We start from the raw sequence: 23,949 nt of genomic DNA on the forward strand, positions 1-23,949 counted from the left end.
TGGGCCCAAGGGACCTGTGTATGTAATTCACGCCTTCCTGTGAAATGGAGGAACTGAAACGTCTGTGAGGCCCTCTGTGTTTTTTTTTTTTTTTTTTTTTTTTTTTGTTTTTCAGCTAAATGGTTGTCCTCATCGTGAGGTCTCACAGTTTTTCTGGTTCCATCTGTACAAGCTACTCGCGTTATTTGTCTGCAGCGATGACCAAGAAGAACTGTCCTGCTGGTAGCAAATGGGACCACGTCGTCAACAACTGTATCCTACATTTGGTGGATCCCAGACGTGAATCTCCAACAGGTGAGAATCACGGAGTCATGATGTTCTTATGTGCTTATTATTTTCATTTGGGACTAAGAATCCAACGACAATATTATCATATCCATCAATCAATTTTTTTTGTCCTCATCTATAACACCCTAACCCTAACGCCTAACCCTAACCCCAATCCTAAACTTACTGCTATGTGACAGGTTTTGTGTTTGTGTTTCACACTTGTTGACATGTTCTATCATTCTCTTAATATGTTCCCAATAGTGTTGGCCCCCTTTTTCCATCAGAGGACCATCTCTCCTGATGCCCAGGCAGACGCGCCAATCGGCCTGAGTCCAGTTCTGTGGATTGTGGTGGGGTTGACCACCCTGGGGTCCATCGTGGCTTTGGCTCTCTGGTTCGTCATATACAGATGGCAGAGGAGACTCCGTAGAACCTCCGGTATGTGTGGAATTCCATATTTTGTAAATGCTCATAGGTATGGTCAAAGGAGCGTGTATGGAACTGCAATTTAGTTTAGTTTTGTTCATATACAGTGAAGAAAATAAGTATTTGAACACCCTGCTATATTGCATGTTCTCCCACTTAAAAATCATGGACGGGTCTGAAATTTTCATTGTTGGTGCATGTCCACCGTGAGAGAGATAATCTAAAAAGAAAAATCCAGAAATCACAATGTTTGATTTTTTTAACGATTTATTTGTGTGATACAGCTGCATATAAGTATTCGAACACCTGTCTATCAGCTAGAATTCTGACCCTCAAAGACCTGCTAGTCAACTTCCACTCTATTCATCCCACTGTATTATCTTGAATCAGATGGACCTGTGTGAGGTTGTTAGTTGCATAGACACCTGTCCACCCCATACAATCAGTAAGACTGAAACTTGTAACATGGCCAAGACCTAAGAGCTGTTCAAAGACACGAAAGACAAAATTGTACAACTCCACACAGCTGGAAAGGGCTCCAGAGAAATTGCCAAGCAGCTTGGTGAAAAAACGTCCACTGTTGGAGCAATTATTAGAAAATGGAAGAAGCTAAAGATGACGGTCAATCTCAATCAGAGTGGAGCCCCATGCAAGATATCACCTCATGGGGTCTCAATGATCCTTAGAAAGGTAAGGAATCAGCCAATGGACTACACGACAGGACTTGCTCAATGACCTGAAAAGAGCTGGGACCACCGTTTCCAAGGTGGCTGTTGGTAATACACTAAGACGTCATGGTTTGAAATCATGCATGGCATGGAAGGTTCCCCTGCTTAAACCAGCACGTGTCAAGTGCCGTCTTAAGTTTGCCAATGACCATTTGCATGATACAGAGTCATGGGAGAAAGGTTTGTGGTCAGATGAGACCAAAATGGAACCTCTTGGTCATAATTCCACTAAGCATGTTTGGAGGAAGACGAATGATGAGTTCCATCCTAAGAACACCATCCCGACTGTGAAGCATGAGGGTGGTAGCATCATGCTTTGGGGGTGTTTTTCTGCACATGCACTGTATTAAGGAGAGGATGACCGCGGCCATGTATTGTGAGACTTTGGGGAACAACTTCTTACCCTCAGTCAGAGCATTGAAGATGGGTCGCGGCTGGGTGTTTCAACATGACAATGACCCGAAGCACACAGCCAGGAAAACCAAAGAGTGGCTCCGGAAGAAGCATATCAAGGTTCTAGCGTGGCCTAGCCAGTCTCCAGACCTGAACCCAATAGAAAATCTTTGGAGGGAGCTGAAACTCTGTGTTTCTCAGTGACAGCCAAGAAACCTGTCTGATCTAGAGAAGATCTGTGTGGAGGAGTGGGCCAAAATCCTTCCTGAAGTGTGTGCAAACCTGGTGAAAAACTCCAGGAAACGTTTGACATCTGTAATTGCAAATAAAGGCTACTGTAACAAATATTAACATTGGTTTTCTCAGGTGTTCAAATATTTATTTGCAGCTGTATGATACAAATAAATTGTTAAAAAAAAAGCATACATTGTGATTTCTGGATTTTTCTTTTGAGATTATCTCTCTCACAGAGTGGACATGCACCTACGTTGAAAATTGCAGACCTCTCCATGATTTCTTAGTGGGAGAACTTGCAATATATTAGGGTGTTGAAATACTTATTTTCTTCACTGCAGTTAGTTCCTTTTCTGTGACTATCAGTGCGCTTCGCAATCTCAAAAAAAAAAAAAAAAAAAAAAAAGAGCAAAGCAAAGTTGTGTAGTCCCTAAGGGTTGATTTTCATTTCAGCACTAGCGGTTATAAAATTCTATGATATGTAGAAGTCAAACGAGGTATCCATCATCCATCCCTTTTCCATCCTGCTGATCATCATTTGGGTCTCGGGTGGGCTGGATCTTATCCCAGCTGACGTTGGAGGAATATTTTGGAGGTAGTGGTGTGGAGGGTGCTGAGATGTGACGCTGCAGTTACAGGGTAGAAACTGTGTGGTTTCTGTCCTTCTCTCGGGCATCTCGTGGGTCAGCCCCACTCTCATGCTTGTCAGTCCAGTTCTAATTTTAGCAGGACATTAACGAGCTTCCTGGTGAAAGGGATATGTGAAAATGGATGGTCAGGGAGACTCAAAGTAGCACTAATAAATGGGGAGTGGCTGGCCTGTCGCTCTCTTGTCAAATATAATAAAAAGATCTACAAATGCATGAATCCAAAAGTTTGATTCAGTCTTTTAAACAGTAAAACGATAGACTCGACGTACCCCTTCGTAAGATGCCGTCGTGTAACATCTGGTAAATCCTCACTGGATTTTTGTGATTTACTCTCGGAATGTATGAAATTAGATTAGCAATTGAAAGAATTCGGTTAGTCTCAACATTTCATTGTTTTCCACACAGGACACCAAGACACAGCGTCGTGCCTTTGCTGAACTAGATGCCATAAAATTAGTCAGTACGAATCTACCGCGTTAAATCAGAAATGACGTTATTTTGGATTTCTATTTAGTGAATTGGTAACTTTTAACAGGCAATGGTGTCACGTTTGGCCAGTGTAGGAATAATTTGGGGCTTCACTGCACGAGTGTGCCTTTGAGTTAATACATGACTCTTAATCTAGTGCGGTGCACATAGATATTAATATTATATTGATAACAAGCAGCGTTACCTTCATAAACCTGCAAATTGTGATCCATGACACATGACGCAAATCAGTGTCGTTTCACACCACCGTAAACTACAATTACAGCAATAAAGTTATTTTGTGGCCTGTTGTGTCACAGTTATTACGTGATAGGAGGTGGCAGACCGAGATCCAGGAAAAGCAACCTGGAAACAAAGGCGGGAAAAAAAAAGACTCACTATGCATTTATTTCCAAAATAACCCCCCAAAATGCAGGACATTAAGAGGATCCCAAAAGGGCTACTACACAAGACTGGGGGAACACTTGAAGACTTTCAAGACAAAGGGGGAGTGGCACAGGACCATGGCGACCAGGCTTGGCGCCTTCCCGTCGGATTGGAGTGGCTTCTGCCAGCGGGGGCGGAGCCCTTGACTGTGAGAATAAAAGCAGAACCTTGAGATATGCCTAGAAATTGTGGCGTGAGCACGCTCATAAATCAAAATACTTCAATCTCAAACATCTTTCGCCACTGAATAACCGGAAACCCCATTAATCCATTTCAGCTCCCCCCGCATAAAAACCAAACAATTGAAAGCTGTTCATTGAAAAGAAAAATAGCCCCCTTTATATTTTGCTTCATTAAAACATAACGATAGTGACATAATTCAATATTATTTTTTGCTTTGGTCACTATAATACAAAATACAGACGTACATGGAGATGGTCGCAACACTTCAATAGACTGTAGTAACGTTAGTCACCCTGTGCAGATGATAAAGAATATATGCCTGTGAGTATTGTTATATTTTCTGTCTACATGTTACACCAACGTTTTATCAAATATGCGTATCGTAAAGGGTTATAACACAATGACACCTATGCTATTTGTTTATTCATCTATGGAGTATTGCTTTATTTGTTAGCATGAAACTAAAGTGAGTTTCTGAAGGCAATGCAGCTCCGCTTACCTTTTCGGCAAAGACGAGAGAGCAGGCGCATGGGTTAGGGCTGTTCCTGGTTGGTTATTGCTTATATAATTTCACACTGGATTGAGGGTCGGCACTCCAGAGGCCCATTTTTTATATGTGGAAGCAAATAAAAATTGCATCATCCATAATATGACTTGTTTAGATGAAATTTGTTAATAGTTATCACTTTTTTTTGTTACAGAAGAAGTGGAGCCTGGACCAGAACCTCCCCAGAAAATCAAGCCATCTACCGAAGGTCACTTTTCTGCCACACAAAGAGGGAGAGGTATTCCAGATGAGATGTTGCACAGAGCTTCAGCCTGTGGCCACCTTTCCCACCAGGGACCCCACGACACCTCAAAGTGGGAGGGGGGCTCGGCCATTTGCGGGGCCCCCTGGGAATGTCAGAAGGCAACAGGTGGAAGGGAAACAGACGGCGCTGAGGACCCTGGAGATTTGTCAGTTTGCAACGCAATGACAGAGCACAGACTTCCACTTCCCGCCACAGAACTGGGTGGCACCACGCTGGTTACAGCCAAAACTGTGTAGGTTGTACTCCGGCTTCGGACTTCTTCCTCTGCGGGATTCGCATGAACTGTCACGGTTTGAAGAAGGTCCTGAAGGTGAACTCTTCAGCTATTAAGCGTAGCTCAAGGCGCATTCTCCAGTTTGCTTTTCAAACAGTTGATTCCCAACACAACAAAATCTTTTAGGGGCTGTCATGATTGAGCCCTACCAACTCTGCCCGGCAACAAATGAAGGCGCAATCAATAGACGTGCTTGCTTGACCCGGTAGATGAATTTAATTTGGGTTGTGACATTTCCGAATGAATCCCACTGAATTTTTTTCCTCGTCTTTGAAATTTGTAACAGCAAATGGAGTAAAATGAAGTTTTTGGTGCCTCAACAATTTGACATAAGAACGTCGTTGATAAGAGGACGCCGCCACGTGTGGAAAGTGCACCGAGTACATCATTGTGTGCTTGAAGATGATGACGTCACATCGATTATCCAACACTCACTCACTTTTGTCTTTATTGCTCTTTTTCTTTTTTCTTTTTTTTTTTACCTTTTCATATATTCTTATAGTGTTTGCTTGACTCATACGACTGTGAATAGTTAAATATACACTTTTTTTCCTCAAACTGTGTGTGAATTATGAGGAATACAAAAAAAAAATAAATGAATGAGTAAAGACGTAGTAGTCAACAAATATAAAACACATCAATGACATATCACCGATTAGATTTGGACTATTTAAATAATGGCGCTTTGCATGGCATGTCGTTAAACGCCTCCCTTGCTCTTATTAAAAGCTCGATGCGGGAAGGCTGGGCAGCATGAAGAATCAACAGGATGCCAAAATAACTCCCAAGATGCCTCAGCACGCTGTGGGTCTCAGTTTCCACACGCCCGCCCGTGTGAGTCACTGCAGCTCGGTCCAAAGACCTCTCGCAGTGTCTGTTCAAACAGGTGCAGATCATGTCTGACGCTGCACGGGGCAGTACTGTCGTCACAGATAAGTACTGGGGTCATCAGTGACAGCCAGGTGGAAGTATTCTGGGGGGCTTTCCCCCTGAAAGCTGCTGTTGGTCTCCCGGCGTCTGGCGGACATGGTTTTCCTCTTCCCGAAGCTTTCTCGGCCTTCGCCACGCTTTTCCAAGCTGGACACGATCATCTCTGCCAGGTCCTGCTGCAGTCGCTGGAAGTTCTCCCTGAGATCCCCACAGAGGGAATCATTTTGCCAGTTAGAGCAAGCACAAAATGAGTTTGGACATTTAAGACATTTAAGTCACATCTCGTGCATTCACATACTGGCCACATTTTTAGATTCGCTTACATTCCTCCAAGAGCAAATAATAAAAAGATAATGCACGATAACAATCCTCAGCTTTGATTGTCACCGGCTGAGAGGTAGTGACACAATTATTTTCATGTATATACCACAACATGGCAGCAAAGCCCTCAATGAAGCTCCTCAGCTCACTTGAACACAGCGTAAAACCTTGTTTTTCATACAGTATGCCATTGCTTTTGTACTATTTGGTTATCAATTTTTTTTTTTTTTTGCGCTGGATTTTTGTCCCGCTTTCCGTACACCCGCTCAGGTTTCATACAGTTGAAAACGATCCATGCAGAACTCCTCTGCTGGTGTAGTGCTACACACCCCTGCCTTTGGTGCAGGCAGTGTGGGATCGATTCCCGCTCAGTGATGGTGTTTGATATTTGACCTGCGACTGACTGACGACCAATTCAGAGTGTAGTCCGCTTTCCCGCAACCCTTGTGAGGGTAAGTGGCTTGGATAATGACATGACATCTTCACCGTCTGCCTTCCTGTGTGACTGAGCCACTCATTTCCTTTGGGTAATGTTGCTTTCATTTTTGTGTAAATTGGTTGAAGTCATCCATCCATCCATTTTCTTCACCGCTCATCCTCATGAGGTTCGCGGGGAGTGCTGGAGCCTATCCCAGCTGTCAACAGGCAGGAGGCGTGGTACACCATGAACTGGTTGCCAGCCAATCGCAGGGCACATCGAGACAAACAGCCGCATTCACAATCACACCTAGGGGCAATTTGGAGTGTCCAATGAAAGTTGAATGTTTTTGGAATGCGGTAGGAAACCAGAGCACAGGGAGAACATACAAACTCCACACAGGCAGGTCCGGGATTGAACCTGGGACCAGCTGATCCACTGTGCCACCTGGTTGAAGTCAAACGTTATGAAATTAAGAAATCACAAAACTGTACTTTCTTGGCACCAAGATGCCACAAGATGGCACAAAAGCAATACTTTTATATTAGATAGGGCTTTGGCCTGAGCTCAAAAACAGAAACTAGTTGAGTTTTGAAGCAAACACTAGAAGATACCCTTTAAAAAAAAAAAAAAAGAAGGAATACGTGTGTAGCGAACACTGTATGGCAAAAAGTCCCCGGCATAATGCAGTCTGAACCAGAAACCTAAATATCTCTCTGTCAGTATTCAGAATTTCTCATCATATTAGCTTAAAATGCAACTTTTCTTGCATTGGAGAGTACAAATTGGCCTGTAAGTGTATTTGCAGATACACATAAGGATGTATGCGCGATTGGTTTACTCACGCTGTTGGCGGCGTGGGTAGATTATATTTTCCTCCAGTCACTCCTGTTAACCAGTAAGTCATCTCTTTACCTTTTCCCTGTGAGCCAGCAATGGACACCCATCAGTCGAGCGGTTACCATCGGTACCCATCCAAGTCCCCACAAAGAAGCAAGTACAAAGTCAAAGCACATTGAGCTCACCTTCAGGTAGGTCTCTCCTCTCTGCTCGTACTCAAATTTACAGTCAGTCCTCTGCAGGATGTTGATGGTGGACTGACTCACGTGGATTCTCAGAGCTGGAAAAATGGACGACCCGTCAAAGCAAACTCCTTTGACAATTGTGTACTCTGTACATGTACTTTGGCGTCGCTTCGTGTGTGTGTGGCTTCTTACGCAGGCCCGTGGACTCCATTCGTGACGCCGTGTTGACTGTATCGCCAAACAAACAGTAGCGGGGCATCTTGTTCCCCACCACTCCAGCGGCGCAGGGGCCTACACGAACACGGACACACACTGACCTTACGGTATTGTTTTTTTTTTTCAGTTATACTTTTTTGTTGTTGCTTTAGTTACAGTTTAGTACTGTGCAGGTGTAAAGAAAATAGCTCAATAATAATATCAATGCACTCGGATAATACATACAAAGCTGTACTTGTACAGTCGGCAAAATAATTAGAAGCTGATGGTGGCTGGAGGTATGGTTTTCATTATCATCATCATCATCATCTTCATGGTTTACAAATTGCAGGAATCTGCGTAATTACTGGACTCTGTTGTAATTGGGTATCATTTACAGGACCAGAAATGGACTGCTAATATACGTTATAAATTAAGGTGTAAAAGTCGAAGGTACAAAAATAGGTATCTTTAAGGATAAACCTGGAGTGGCATATATCCCTAAAAGGAGAACACTACTATATGCTTTCCAAAGTCTTTAAATGTTTTTTCATTCCCATTTTTTTGTTATTGTGTGTTTCTTCCACCCCGACAAACAAGGCTTAATTAAGTCTAGAAATGCCTTTTTGTATATTTTCATTATGCCTGTCCGAGGCAAAGTGTGAGTAGTTTTACTTTTGTGCATTTTAGTTTTAGAATGCAATATTTACTGTACTTCACATCTTGGAATACTTGCAAGGCACATGACAATGCCTTTTTGAAGCCACCTTGGAACTCGACCAATCTCAAGACACAGATCGTGTTCAATTTGTGGAGGTTTCCACTTCCAAGCCAGGGTCCTTGCTGGCCACTTCATTTCCCCACCCACGCCCCTAAAATTATTATTTACGAGGCACAAATATATCCTTGCTCATCTATCTATGCCGGCATCATAAAGTGACACACAGAATCAGTCCTGGCTTCATGCGTGTATATCAGCTTTGTATTAAATTAAACATCTAAATTTCACCACAAATAAGGCAATTTATGAGAAAATTGAGACGGACTCATCATTTCAGTTTTCATATTTTTTTCTGGTATTTCTGTTTGGTTGTGTGCCAGGAGATTGTTTACAGTGTAACATCAGTGCCTTGGCTCAGTTCCTCTTAGGAAACATCGCACTATGCTTCTCATCTAGGCCCATGTCCATGAGTCAAATCGCTAAAAATGTCTTATTGTGGTGATCTCCTTTACCTGAATGCACACCGATACGTATCCACAAGGGAATGCCGGGCAAGTGCTGCAGCTCAAACGTCCCAACAAATGACAAGATGTCCAGGGCCATGTGTGCGATATCCACCGCGTGCCTGTCACCGTTGCGTTTAGGCAAACCTGACGCGACCATGTACGCATCTCCTATGGTTTCAACCTGGAAACAAGTATGTGGTCAGTGTCTCGATTCAAGATAAAACTAAGGGGGAAAACAAAAATCTGTTTAGAAGACTCCAGATTGGAAAGTATGACACCTTGTAGACATCGTGGTGGTCCAGGACGCTGTCAAAGTTCTTGTAGATCTCATTGAGCATGTCGACCACTTCCATGGGCGTGCTGTAGTGGCACAATGTGGTGAATCCCACAATGTCGCTGAAGTACACCGTCACCTCTTCGTATAGCTCCGGCTCCACTCTGCCCGTCTCCTTCAGAGAACGCACCACTGGGCTGAGGAAAGAAGTGCAGAGGCGGGAGAAAAAAATCGTTTTTTTCTTTCCTGCGTTTGCCGGCCCTCCAGGAACAGGATCGACGTGAACCCACCCAGGAAGCAGCATGAAGTTGAGGCGGTCTGCTCGGTCTCTCTCAGCCTTGTACAAAGACGTTCTCTCCTCCACCAGATGCTCCAAAGTCCTGGAGTACATCTGGAGGCGACGGATCAGGTTGTCCATGTATGTCTCTGTGGCTTGGTTATGCAAGTTGCTGTTAGAACACAAAAAAATGTTTAGAATATATAAGGTCTGATAGTTCAAACTTTTCCACGTAACATAATCATTTGAACGGTGACATACCTGAAAATCTTACCCAGAGTTAACTCGATTTTCTTGAAATCTGGCCTCCGTTCTGGATCTTCATCCCAGCAGTTCTTTATCAGCATGTGCAGCTGCCATAACACACACACACACACACGCATGCGGACAGCATTAGGGAATATTTTCCATACTTCAATTTGGATTTTATCAGCTTGGCCTGCGTATCTCTCCTTATTCTTACATCAGTTGATGTCTCACCTCAATATCCTTCTCTGACACGCCATCAAAGTTGAGTTCTGGTCGAAAGAAACTTATCCCATCGGGATGCTGCACCCTGTGAATCTTCTCTGATGGACGACACAATATTGAGGTAAACATGGCGGTCATTTTCCCTTTATCTTTTCAATTATAACAACAGCTGAATACGTAAAATCATTGACTACAAGATGTTGGAGTGCGTCTACAGGAAATTTGTGGGGTCAATTCATCTGAAGACCATTTGGGAGTTCAAATGTGCAAGTTCATCCCAAAGGTGCTTGATGGATTTGAGATCAGGGCTCTATCCAAAGTCTTCCCCCAAGCACACCTTTACGGACATTGCGCGTCACACTGTTACGGCAAAGGTGGACGTGTACAATTGTCGAAAAGATTTGACATCCAAGCGGAAATTGCGGTGTGCAGCCGAGCCCCTGGGCCCGAGTAATTGATCTGTTTACCAACCAAGAGGCGTCCGGAGACCAACAGCAGACCAATACCTGTACGACTGTAGCAGCACTGCGTATAAAACGGATCCTTCCTCCGAATGATTTCATGCGCGATGATGCCATAGCTGTAGACGTCTCCTTTTTGAGATACCCCGTCCTTACGGAGGTGCTCGGGGGCCGTCCATACATCTGAGGCGAGACGTACAACGTTACAATCGACTGCCGTCCTCTTGGATTCGGATGGCTGCGATCACACTCGCCTCTTCCGGGCCTCAGGATGGTGTGGCAGCCGAAGTCGGTGATCTTCACCACCATGCGGTTGTCCACCACGCAGTTGGTGGACTTGAGGCGCCCGTGGACTTCAATGTTGCTGGAGTGGAGATATGACATCCCCTGCCGCAGATAGGCAAGCGGTCCGATTAGTCCACAAATGCGTCTTGCAGTTCACATCAAAGAGGAAGAATCATACTGAAACACAATGTACTTTCATAATAATTTACCTTTGCTATATCATACATGACTGATATTTTAAACTCCATGTCCATGAAGGTTTCATCGGGGTAGGAGATTCTGTCATTCAGAATGTACTGGAAGGATAAACAAAAGAGCTTTTTCAAGTGTATATGTGTGTGTGCACTTTTGGGAATTCATTCCAAAAAAAAAAACAATTAGGAATATACGGTTATCACCGATGGCTCATTCAAGATAAGCCGTTTCCGTGCGGAAGTGACAGGACTGTAATCATAATTAATGTCCAAAAAAGTCACTAAACAGCAAACGGGCAGGTCGTTGCAATTATTGCTTGACGACACCGGCAAGCCTTTTAGTGTTCTTTAAAGTGTGTCAGCCAGAACAAATCAACAATAAAGTGATTGTGCGCAATGCAGCAAGGAGGCCATCAAGTGCCATAAACAATGTCATCGTGCAATAAGTTACGTCTCCATTACACTGATCAGCCGCACTTCGCTTTGTCTTTATTAAGATGAATTAATCAGGTCCCCACTTGCCCATGAATTCCGTGTCTTTGAAGATCACTCAAATTTGCTTTGTGTAGCGTCATTAAAAGCCATTACAGTGAAGAAAATAAATATTTGAATACCCTGTTATATTGCAAGTTCCCCCACTTAGAAATCATGGAGGGGTCTGAAATTTTCATCGTAGGTGCATGTCCACTGTGAGAGAGATAAACTAAATCGAAAAATCCAGAAATCACAATGTATGATTTTTCTAACGATTTATTTGTGTGATACAGCTGCAAATAAGTATTTAAACACCTGTCTATCAGCTAGAATTCTGACCCTCAAAGACCCATTAGTCCGCCTTTAAAAGTCTACCTCCACTCCATGTATTATCCTGAATCAGATGCACCTGTGTGAGGTCGTTAGCTGCATATTGACACCTGTCCGCCCCATACAATCGGTAACATGGCCAAGACCTAAGAGCTGTTCAAAGACACGAAAGATAAAATTGTACAGCTCCACACGGCTGGAAAGGGCTATGGAGAAATTGCCAAGCAGCTTGGTGAAAAAACGTCCACTGTTGGAGCAACTATTAGAAAATGGAAGCAGCTAAACATGACGGTCAATCTCAATCGGAGTGGAGCCCCATGCAAGATATCACCTCGTTGGGTCTCAATGATACTTACAAAAGTGAGGAATCAGCCCAGGACTACACAACAGGACTTGGTCAATGACCTGAAAAAGAGCTGGGACCACCGTTTCCAAGGTGGCTGTTGGTAATACACTAAAACATCATGGTTTGAAATCATGTGCGGCATGAAAGGTTCCCCTGCTTAAACCAGCACATGTCAAGGCCCGTCTTAAGGTTGGCAACAACCATTTGGATGATACAGAGGAGTCATGGGAGAAAGTTCTGTGGTCAGATGAGACCAAAATGGAATGTTTTGGTCATAACTCCACTAACAGTGTTTGGAGGAAGACGAATGATGAGTTCCATCCTAAGAACACCATCCCGACTGTGAAGCATGAGGGTGGTAGCATCATGCTTTGGGGGTGTTTTTCTGCACATGCACTGTATTAAGGAGAGGATGACCGCGGCCATGTATTGTGAGATTTTGGTGAACAACTTCTTTCCCTGAGTCAGAGCATCGAAGATGGGTCGTGGCTGCGTCTTTCAACATGACAATGACCCGAAGCACAGAGCCAGCATAACCAAGGATTGGCTCTGTAAAAAGCATATCAAGGTTCTGACGTGTCCTAGCCAGTCTCCAGACCTAAACCCAATGGAAAATCTTTGGAGGGAGCTGAAACTCCATGTTTCTCAGCGACAGCCCAGAAACCTGTCTGATCGAGAGAAGATCTGTGTGGAGGAGTGGGCCAAAATCCCTCCTGCAGTGTGTGCAAACCTGATGAACAACTACAGGAAATGTTTGACCTCTGTAATTGCAAACAAAGGCTACTGTACCAAATATGAGCATTGGTTTTCTCAGGTGTTCAAATACTTATTTGCAGCTGTATCATACAAATAAATCGTTAAAAAAAATCATACATTGTGATTTATGGATTTTTCTTTGTAGATTATCTCTCTCACAGTGGACATTTCAGACCCCTCCATGATTTCGAAGTGGGAGAACTTGCAATATATTAGGGTGTTCAAATTCATAATTTTCTTCACTGTATACCACATTCTCCAAATTAACATTAGCATTTTTATTGAATTTGAAGAACAACACGAGACAGTCTGAGGAAACCAGTAAAACAAGGTCTTCAGTTTTATCGTTTAATGCTTCCCTTTCAGAGTAAAAGTTCTGTCAGTGATTTTATTAATAGTCAATGCCTACATATGTTTGTTAAGTTTGGAAGCACATTTGGGTCTGTGCCAAAAGATTATTCACAATTACAGGAAAGTCAAGACTGGATAAGAATAATGGACAGCAGAAAAAAAAAACTGACGAGTGATTGTGAGTTTGTTTGTTTTGTATTTTTTCCTCACCCTGAGCGAGCCTCTCTGGCACAGCTCAAACACTCCAAACACGCCGTACTCAAACTTCACTGTCCCGTAGAACTTCGTCAAGTTGTAGTAATCGATCCGCAGCAGCTTGGAACAAAAACCGAGACAACGTTTCAACCCCAAAGCAACATCAAATTTTCCCCTCGAACCTTGCAAACTGGAAAAATCAAATACTTGCGCACTTTAAGAATGTCTACAACAATGTATTAAAAACGTTCCCTTTCAAAATATAACACATACCAGTACGATGCTCCATTTTGATTGTTTTGATTTGACAATGCAGCTCGTTTAATAATTCAACAACGCAGTCGTGTACGTTTACTATTGTGGTGTGGAACTGCACTCATTATAGTATGTTGCCCCTCTAATCCTACAAAGTACAACCACAATGATAAATGTACAGTAAATCCACTCGTCTGAAAGTGTCAAATTGCGCAGGAAAGCTAATGGCAAGTAGTAAATACAGTGAAGAAAATAAGTATTTGAACACCCTGCTATAGTGCAAGTTCTCCCACTCAGAAATCATGGAGGGACCTGAAATTTTCATCATGGGTGCATGTCCACTGAGAGAGACACAATCTAAAAAAAAAAATACAGAAATCACAATGTATGATTTTTTTTTTCGCGATTTATTTGTGTGATACAGCTGTAAATAAGTATTTGAACACCTGAGAAAACAAATGTTAATATTAAATCTTTGTTTGCAATTACAGAGGTCAAATGTTTCCTGTACTTGTTCACCAGGTTTGCACACACTGCAGGAGGGATTTTGGCCCACTCCAGATCTTGTCTAGATCAGACGGGTTTCTGGGCTGACGCTGAGAAACACGGAGTTTCAGCTCCCTCCAAAGATTTTCCATTGGATTTAGGTCTGGAGACTGGCTAGGCCACGCCAGAATCTTGATATGCTTCTTATGGAGCCACTCTTTGGTTTTCCTGGCTTTGTGCTTCGGGTCATTGTCATGTTGAAAGACTCAGCCACGAGCCATCTTCAATGCTCTGACTGAGGGAAGGAGGTTGTTCCCCAAAATAACACAATACATGGCCGCGGTCATCCTCTCCTTTATACAGTGCAGTCGTCCTGTCCCATGTGCCGAAAAAAAACCCCCAAAGCATGATGCTACCACCTCCATGCTTCACAGTAGGGATTGTGTTCTTGGGATGGAACTCATCATTTGTCTTCCTCCAAACACGGTTAGTGGAGTTATGACCAAGTGGTTCCATTTTGGTCTCATCTGACCACAAAACTTTCTCCCATGACTCTTCTGTATCATCCAAATTGTCATTGGCAAACTTAAGACAGGCCTTGACATGTGCTGGTTTTTAGGAGGGGAACCTTCCATGCCATGCAAGATTTCAAACCGTGACGTTTAGTGTATTACCAACAGTCACCTTGGAAACGGTGCTCCAAGCTCTTTTCAGGTCATTGAGCAAGTCCTGTCGTGTAGTCCTGGGTTAATTCCTCAGCTTTCTAAGGATCATTGAGACCCCAGGAAGTGATATCTTGCATGGGGGTCCACTCTGATTGAGATTGACCGTCATGTTTAGCTGCTTCCATTTTCTAATAATTGCTCCAACAGTGGACGTTTTTTCACCAAGCTCCTTGGCAATTTCTCTGTAGCCCTTTCCAGCTGTGTGGAGTTGTACAATTCTGTCTCTGGTGTCTTTGGACAGCTCTTTGGTCTTGGCCATGTTCCAAGTTTGAGTCTGACTGATTGTATAGGGTGGACAGGTGTCTTTATGCAGCCAACGACCTCATACGGATGCAATCTGATTCAGGATAATACATGGAGTGGAGGTGAACTTTAAAGGCAGACTAACAGGTCTTTGAGGGTCAGAATTCTCACTGATATACAGATGTTTAAATACTTATTTGCAGCTGTATCACACAAATAAATCGTTAGAAAAATCATACATTGTGATTTCTGGATTTTTCAATTTAGTTTATCTCTCTCACAGTGGACATGCACCTACGATGAAAATTTCAGACCCCTCCATGATTTCTAAGTGGGGGAACTTGCAATATAACAGGGTATTCAAATATTTATTTTCTTCACTGTATACAGTACATGTGATGTCTTACAGTGTTCAGCTCAATCTTCTGGTCCTCTGTGAAGTTTCCATCGGTGTGTCTCAGCTCTTTCAGGATAACTGGCTGAAGACAAAAAGTGTCAAAGGCTGTGAACATCTTGGCCTTTTTCTTTGACTTTCTTTACGTGTGACACGTTTGGCTTTTCGGGACCTTTTTGTCGTAGCGGCCTCGCCGTGTGAAGTACGTGCTGTCTTTCCTTTTATCGTCATCGATCTTTTCCATGCAAACAAACATGCGTCAATAAACACAGCGACATGACTTGGTGCCGTTATAGTAATAAATACCAACTAATTACTCTCACGCCCTTCTAATCTTCGATCACGAGGAGGACTTTTACCTTTAGGGAGACCTCCTTTTCGTCCAGCGGACAAATCAGGTGAGTGTTGATGTGAGACCACTTTTTCTGCATTTGACGTTCTTTTCTGTTCTGCCTGGCATGTGTCGGATACGCCAGTGAGTTTAAATGTCACACACACACGTACACACACATTATTTCCTACCTGTAGAAGATGAGAGCGATGGCGGTCACCACGACGACGCTGAAGCTCAGAACGATGACAATCACGTCCTGCAAGTTCAACCCTCCAAGCACACACAAACACATTTGAGAAGAAATTAATGAGCTCTGAAGTCAGTTAATTGATTTAATTAAAAGCAGAAATGTACGTAAATGAATGAGATTGCAAGTGAATTATAAAAAAACGTGATATTTTGTGTAAATAAAACGTATAAAGCGTATTCGTGTTCACTGAGGCATTGGAAGTCACTGTCAAGAGTCAAGTAGTTTTGACGATGTGATTTTACTGCTTATAAAAACAAGTTTGTATTTGTTTTGGGACCTTGACTGATAGCCACATTAGATAGATTGAACTTATATGTGTGTCTGCACGCGCACTACCATCTAAACGTTCTGGTACATCGTTGGGCAGGCGATTTCCTTTCCATGGGAGAGCGGGATTATGGGCCACATCTGTGGTTGCATTCCGTGACGTGTCAAATACTACCAGGGTTTCGTACTGCAGGACAGATGACAAAAATGACAGCTCTTGATTGCGATTCTCATAAACGCCGACAGATGCGATCTGACCTTGCCGGTAACCGTCGATGTGTAAATCATTGAGAAGTTCGCGTCTCTGTCACCGTACTCATCCAGCACATAGTGACCTCCCATACCTGCGAGCAGCAAACGCACCAATTTTTATTTTCTTCCATTTATTCACAACTGCTGAGCTTTGTGGGTTGAGCTGAACACCCGGGACTGGTCGCCAGTTAATCGACGGGTACGCAGATATAGGCAAGCATCGCTCACGCTCATTAACCTATGAAGCATGTTATTGGAATGTGGGGGGGAGTACCCAGAGAAAATACAAATATAGTAATCCCTCGTTTTTCACGGTTAATTGGTACCGGACCCACCCACGAAAGCAAAAAACCGCGAAGTAGGGGTAAATGGCGTTTTATTTTGTTTTTTTATTGCTTTGTAAGTCTTTGTCATCTTGCTGGGGATACTGCATTATACCTTATTAATGTGGCTACCCGCTACAGTACTGTACTCATGTATGCTGGCGGGTTTTTTTTTTATTTGAATGTTTTTTTTAATTAAATTTATTTATTTATATTCCTTTCAGCTTGTCCCGTTAGGGGTCCCCACACACATATTTAAATTATAAATAAAAATAAAAATAAAAAATACATTTAAAAATAAAAAAAATAAATACAAATAAATAATTATTAAATAAAAGGCCGTGTAAGTACTCACAATTGATGTTTACCTCCTCAGAAAATATTTGATTACATACGTTACTTGATGTTCCCGAGCTGGGCTAGGTTAGGCCGCCCACCTTCACCGCAAACGAATGCGGCTGTAACCCTACTAAGATTATAGAAATGATGATTTTTAGTCCATTGAAGTCGTCACCAGGGGCGTCCCACGTCGAGTATTCACAGCATTTGGTCCAAATTCAGCCGGATTTGGTTATTGAAGGGTCGTGCAGGATGGAGCCTACTCGATTTCCTTTTATTTATATATTTTTTCTTCATTGGTCCATGTCGTCCACCAGGGATGGCGCATTAGTACGTAGCGATCCTTTTTTTTCCGGAAATCCGCCATGCACCGAATCCGCGATAGGTGAGCCGTGAAGTAGAGAGGGATTACTGTACAATTTAGCTATATTTAAAAATGTACTGCAGTGGAATAAAAAAAACAAAAGTACAAGACACAGCAGTGCTAAATGTGAGCATTTTATCCAGAGATTCTTTTTCATTTAATGAAGTCCCAGGCAATATTTCAGGAAATTACGCACATTTGGTGTTTCACCAATCTCATAATTTTCCCGGGCAAAGTTAGCGGTGGTACATACCGCTGAAGGAGACGTTCCCGAATGGGTTGTCGCTGAGCGGGATGTCGTGATGTCCTCGGTTACTGGAGTCATTCCGCTGACTCAACATCCTTTCCCTCAGCACTTTACCAAAGAGTAGCGCACCGTCGTGATAGCCGGCCACATAGTCGTTGAGCTGAAAGAGAAAAACAGTCAACTATAACAGTTTCCGCACGTTCGTTTATCACGAGGGTGTTTAAACGCTGCTCACTGTGTCATTATACGGTAAATAGTTGTAGTTCCTCCTTGGGAGAGTAATGACCAGGACTTTCTCCATGCCCTGAATGGATGTGGTGTTGACGTAATACTCGGGACTAGAAGAGAGAAAATCGTTGTTGCATTGAGAGGTTTTGCGGGCGAAAATGAAACACGCAAAGCTTACTTGTAAATGTCCACGAGAATGAACATGATGTCCTTGTGAATGGGGCCTACTTTGGCTTGCAGTGAAGTGACGTCATCGGGACGGCCGCAAACGATGAAAACTGAGAAGGACGAATCATTCGTTTCGTTAACGCAAAGAACATACCCTGCACTACTTTGCACGTATTCTAACTCAGCTTTTGATTTGTCAACTGGCACGATTATCCAAACCCAAACAAAATATTAGCGGGAATCATTGCGGCGGGATGGCATGCGACACTGAGATTTTTACTTTTGTTTAACAGTCAACCTTGCCGCCCGTTTACACTGTACTGGATATTATTCTACTCTAGCTGAGTCTATAAAAGTGTCGCACTCTGACTGTCAGAATATCAGCTTTGGCACATATTCTATTTTACACCGCAAAGTATAGCCAAGAGGGAGAACTAGCATTTGTTAGGATTGCGTTATCATGAACACACAACAGTCACTCTGCAACCAAGGCTACTACAACTGCTGTTCACAGGCATGAATGTTACTCACTGTTACTGTGTCTTTTCTCAGACGTGATCGCTTTCTTAAGTTCGTCCTCAGAACGTAGCATCTCTCTCTTGATCTTCGTGGCAAAGTTGGATGAAGGCGCTTCCAGTGCATTGGTGTACCTGTGCCCAAAGCGAAGGGATGAGAACCCTGACTCACAACAGAGAGCCGAGCCGCTCGCTCACCAGAAGCAGTCCTCGGTCGCGTTGTAGATCGACTTCTTGTACACGTAAACGTTCTTCCACTCATCCTTGAACGGCAACTTCTCCATCAGAAAATGGGAGAACATGTACGAGATCTTCCGTGCCGGCGGCAAGATCCGAGTCAGTTTGGGCTTGTAGTCGCAAGAGAGGCCGAAGCTCCCGGCGGAAATGATCGGAATGCTGAGGGTCAGGCCAATCTCGTCACTGCACCACCGGGGATGGAAAATCCGATCAGTTGGTTACAACGTGCGGGACGGTAACAATAGCGTCATACTCACTCCACTAACTGGAAGGTAGCGTACGTGCAGGAAGGACCCAGCATAACACACCCAGCTTCGCCTTTTTTCTGCAGAAGGTTCACTGTTGGATTAAAGCGGTCTGGGAGCTCGAAGCCACTCTTTCCCAACCGTCGCGTATTTGGCATAAGCGGGAGAGCATTTAGTTGTTCTACGTCACTGGCATAGATAGATGAGCAATGTCACATTGTTTGTAGTAAATAAACGATTTTTGGACGAATTAAGTCGAGTAGCTAAGGTGGTTTTGCTCCATATGCTCCTAAAAATCGGCTTCTGAAAATGCTATCAATTTCTTCCCAAAAAGTGTGTCGGGGGCCACTCACGTGCAGCATCTTGAGGATGGCGACGCCCTCGCAGGTGCTGCTCCCGCAGCCCTGCCGGTTGTACAAAGTGGTGTTGAAGCCGTGGAAGTTGGCCGTCAGCGTGAAGTTTAATTCTGGACCCAGGGAAGAGAACGCTTAGCATCACATGAAGATAGAACTTTTGGGGGATGATTTGATCATCTTTTCTTTTTTTTGTCTTTGATCTGCCTCGCAAATCATTTCAAAACATAACAGCTGCACTTAACAACTTCAGGCAATGTGATGAGAGGAAAGATCACTGCAGATTCTTAATTGTATTGAAACATCTTTCACTAAAAAGGAAAAAAAGGGAATAAAATGTAATATTTGACCACCGTTACAATCAGTTTCCAGTTTTGGAACTTGATCATTGAGCTTTTCAGTGTACAGCAAGAGTACAAGAACTGGAAAGAGTCAGCCCGTACTCTCTTTAAGGTTCTCCGCCGCGTCCGCCAGGATGGCTTGTTTGACCGCCGTCTGCACTGAGGTGTACATGTTGTCCTCCAGCAGCACCACGTTCATGCTGAATTTACGTTTGGAAGTCAAGCAGTCATCCAGCATCTTGTTGCCGATCACAGCCACGACCAACACTCCCAGGCAAGCCAAAGTGCTGAAGCCGCTCATCTTGATCCTCACAATAGTCTTTTTCTTCTTTTTCTTTTTCCGGCTTGTCCAAAGTTCCTACATCTCAAAAAAAAAAAAAAAAAAAATCAGTTGCAGTTCAGTTCTGGTTTAAGTGCCTCCTCAGATTGCTTGATCCCAGATTTCAGTCTGTCCGTTGATTCCCAATCCAGCATCCAAATAAGAAGCAAATCCCAATTTTTTCCTGGGATTTTCCCGTAAAGACAATGCGGAAGACTGCCTCTCCGCCCGTCGCTTCTCCAGTGAAAGCGTGAAAGCAATAATCCTCCAGCGCGGTGTGCGGCCGCTCTATCAGTCCTCCCTCCGTGTGTTAATGAACAACTGTATAGGCGACGGTCCCAACACCGGTCAGACCGACACAGGCACGTTTTTTTAAAGACGCCCATACTTCCTTGGGGCCAACTCTCCAAGTTACTGGTATCTGCTCATTTATATTTCACTGGAAAAAAAAAACAGAACATCTTCAGAGATTTTTGTAAGGGCATCAAAAGCTAGCTGATCCATCGAGAATCATCGTGATCGGACAGCAGTAGTTTCATCGTTGGACTGAATTAGACTTGTGTCGGAAAGGCGAGTTCTGAAAGTATTTTTGCTCAGAGCAGAAGGCTTCCATGGCGAGAGGGACAAAGGTGATGGCGGGCTGTAAAGGCAGGGCCCATGTGGAGCTGATAAACAGCATACACTATAAAAGTTGGGCGGATTAAGCCTGTAAAAGGCCGAACTGTTTATCAAACGCTGTCACCACCGGGCAACTGTCACAAGACTTATGTATAGCAACACACGATATAATTTCCCGAAGAAAAAAAATCACAAGTACACGCTTGTTGGCTCTTGTTAAAAAATTGCTACGTTGTGTATTCCACTTTATCGAGAACTACATTCTTGATTGGAGGACATAAAGCCGGCGGCACGGTGGATCAGCTGGTGAAGTGTTGGGCTCACAGTTCTGAGGTCCCGGGTTCAATCCTGGACCCGCCTGTGTGGAGTTTGCATGTTCTCCCCGTGCCTGGGTGACTTTTCTCCGGGCACTCCGGTTTCCTCCCACATTCCAAAAACATGCAATATTAATCAGACATTCTAAATTGTCCCTAGGTGTGATCGTGAGTGCAGCTGTTTGTTTCGATTTGGCTGGCGATCAGTTCAGGGTGTACCCCGCCTCCTCCCCCTTGACAGCTGGGATGGGCTCCAGCACTCTCCACGAACCTTGTGAGGATAAGTGGTGAAGAAGATGGATGGATGGATGGATGGATGGATGGATGGATGGATGGATGGACAGACATAAAGCCTAATGTGCTTTCTTATTTTGGTGTTTAGTCTGCAGGCTTCACGTCGGACTTGTGCACGGGACCTGTAAGGTTCAGCGTTCAAATCTCAGGTCTGGCTTTCCCGTGTGGACTTTGCATGTTCTCCCTGTGCTTGTGTAGGTTTTCCCCAGCCACCCACCCACCCCAAACTGGAGTAATCATTTTGAATTTCTTTGTTTATAGTATTTGTAAATCTTCGTCTTTTCCTTTCGGCTTGTCCTGTTAGGGGTCGCCACGGCGTGTCATCTTTTTCCGTCCAAGCCTATCTCATGCAACACCCATAGTATTCATGTCCTCCCTCACGACATCCATCAACCTTTTCTTTGGTTTTCCTCTCGCTCTTTTGCCTGGCAGCTCCATCCTCAAGCACCCTTCTACCAATTTACTCACTCTCTCGCCTCTGAACATGTCCAAACCATCGAAGTCTGCTCTCTCGAATCTTGTCTCCAAAACATCCAACTTTGGCTGTCCCTCTAAGGAGCTCATTTCTAATCCCATCCAACCTGTTCACTCCGAGCGAGAACCTCAACATCTTCGTTTCTGCCACCTCCATTTCTGCTTCCTGTTGTTTCTTCAGTGTCACCGTTTCTAATCCGTACATCATGGCCAGCCTCACCACTGTTTTATAAACTTTGCCCTTCATCCTAGCGGAGACTCTTCTGTCACATAACACACCAGACACCTTCCGCCAACTGTTCCTACCCGCTTGGACCCATTTCTTCACTTCCTTACCGCGCTCTGCATCGCTCTGTATTGTTGAACCTAAATATTTGAAGTTGTCCACCCTCGCTATCTCTTCTCCCTGTAGCCTCACACTTCCCCGTCCACCCCTCACATTCATGCACATATATTATGTTTTACTTCGGCTAACAGTATTTGTAAATGGGGATTCATAACTGCATTGTGGTCCAAATGACACTCAAATTGAAGCCTTTGTCAAATTAAGACATTAGCTAGAAAATGTCTAAAGTTTTGTGCTTTTTTAGTGGTGGTAAAAGTACAAAGTAAAAATGTTGACTGTCCTTACTCAAATTTTTCACTTGTTTGTACCTTACTTGACGCTCTGCTTTTACTCCACTAAATTTGGAAATTGTACTTTATATTTCATCCGTCCATCCATCTTCTTAGCCACTTATCCTCACGAGGGTCATGGGAGTGCTGGAGCCTATCTGTCAACGGACAGGAGGCGGAGTACACCCTGAACTGGTTGCCAGCCAATTGCAGGACACATTGAGACAAACATCTGCACTCACAATCACACCTAGGGGCAATTTGGACTGTCCAATTAATGTTGCATGTTTTTGGGATGTGGGAGGAAACTCGAGTGCCCGGAGAAAACTTAGACAGGCACGGGGAGAACATGCAAACTCCACACAGGCGGGTTAGGGATTGAACCCGGGACCTCAGAACTGTGAGGCCGATGCTTTACCAGCTGATCCACTGTGCCGCCTTTCTATTTCATATTTTTTTCAAAATAAAGCCAAATTGAGATCTCTGGGGCTACAAAACAGGGACAATATGCAGTAGATTTGGGGAAGCCAAACGTGTGCCCATATTCAAAATGATTTTTCATGTTGTAGGTTATAATGCAGCGTCTGAAGTTAAAAAATGGTCAGTTTAAAATGAAAAAATATATAAAAATAAATACATGTAACTGTTTTTCAGTCATTAGCTATTGCTAAATAAGCAAATTTGTTGTGTTTTTCTTTGTTTTGCTTATGCACGTCCTGTCAATTCGGTCCTGATTATCCTCTCAGGACTTAGTTTGCAGCAAATTTTTTTTTTTAATCAAAACTGACTTATAAACATCATTTTTATACATTTTTTTCCTTGGTGATGAATTGACTGGCAACTTCTACTCTCATCAGAATGTTTTTTTCTCCCCGAAGTAACTGAACTTTTGCCACCTGTGTCTTTATTACATCCCTCAGCATTCTGCACCATTAACAGAAAAAAAAAAAACATTATCACATCGTGCGCATAGCAGCGTTCAGCCCGTCGTCGATTATTTCCAGCATTCGAGCGGCCACCTTGCCGGTCGTAAAGCCCTTGAGCAAATACGAATGACGTGGTAATATTTGGGTTGCGGGGTGGGGGCAGCCGGCAGCCATTTAGACCCATTGCTATTCCGTGTGAAGAGGCCTTCCGGCCCAACGCGCCCTCGCAGGTTATCACCGACCTAGTAAAAGGCAAAGGCGGACTGTTTTATTGCGTCTTGACAGTTGCGTTTCGTGGTAACAACATGCATTGGAGGCACGCTGAAGCACGCAAATACTCTGCACACACTCACAAATTGACATAAATTTGAATGTACTGTACATCGTAAAACGAGTCTGGGAGCAGAA

The 23,949-nt window shown here is 43.6% G+C and overlaps 2 protein-coding genes across 3 annotated transcripts; one reads left to right on the plus strand and one right to left on the minus strand.

The window, feature by feature from the left end:
• Positions 1–131: 131 nt before the first annotated feature.
• Positions 132–5,330, plus strand: LOC133514365 (uncharacterized). Of its 2 annotated transcripts, none has more exons than XM_061846012.1 (3): positions 132–294; positions 532–708; positions 4,504–5,330. In XM_061846012.1, exons 1-3 carry the CDS (start codon positions 198–200, stop codon positions 4,845–4,847), a joined length of 618 nt encoding a protein of 205 aa, XP_061701996.1. In that variant the 5' UTR covers positions 132–197; the 3' UTR covers positions 4,848–5,330. The 2 variants fall into 2 exon arrangements, with proteins under 2 accessions (XP_061701996.1, XP_061701995.1); XM_061846011.1 differs by having other exon boundaries at positions 4,501–5,326.
• Positions 5,331–5,501: 171 nt separating this feature from the next.
• gucy2ca (guanylate cyclase 2Ca) lies at positions 5,502–20,282 on the minus strand. The gene is made up of 27 exons (XM_061846010.1): positions 20,084–20,282; positions 19,641–19,753; positions 19,300–19,367; positions 19,004–19,225; positions 18,822–18,940; positions 18,301–18,400; positions 18,130–18,232; positions 17,901–18,054; positions 16,628–16,713; positions 16,439–16,556; positions 16,041–16,122; positions 15,878–15,971; positions 15,691–15,753; positions 15,532–15,603; positions 13,431–13,535; positions 10,979–11,065; positions 10,739–10,871; positions 10,530–10,667; positions 10,033–10,121; positions 9,814–9,905; positions 9,566–9,724; positions 9,280–9,472; positions 9,008–9,182; positions 7,772–7,870; positions 7,580–7,674; positions 7,400–7,476; positions 5,502–6,013 (listed from the first exon to the last, which is right to left on the minus strand). The coding sequence occupies exons 1-27, from the start codon at positions 20,280–20,282 to the stop codon at positions 5,812–5,814; spliced, it is 3,237 nt and encodes a 1,078-aa protein (XP_061701994.1). The 3' UTR covers positions 5,502–5,811.
• Between the last annotated feature and the right edge of the window lie 3,667 nt (positions 20,283–23,949).

The sequence above is a fragment of the Syngnathoides biaculeatus genome, chromosome 16, assembly GCF_019802595.1.
Source record: "Syngnathoides biaculeatus isolate LvHL_M chromosome 16, ASM1980259v1, whole genome shotgun sequence".
Classification (NCBI taxonomy): Eukaryota; Metazoa; Chordata; class Actinopteri; order Syngnathiformes; family Syngnathidae; genus Syngnathoides; species Syngnathoides biaculeatus.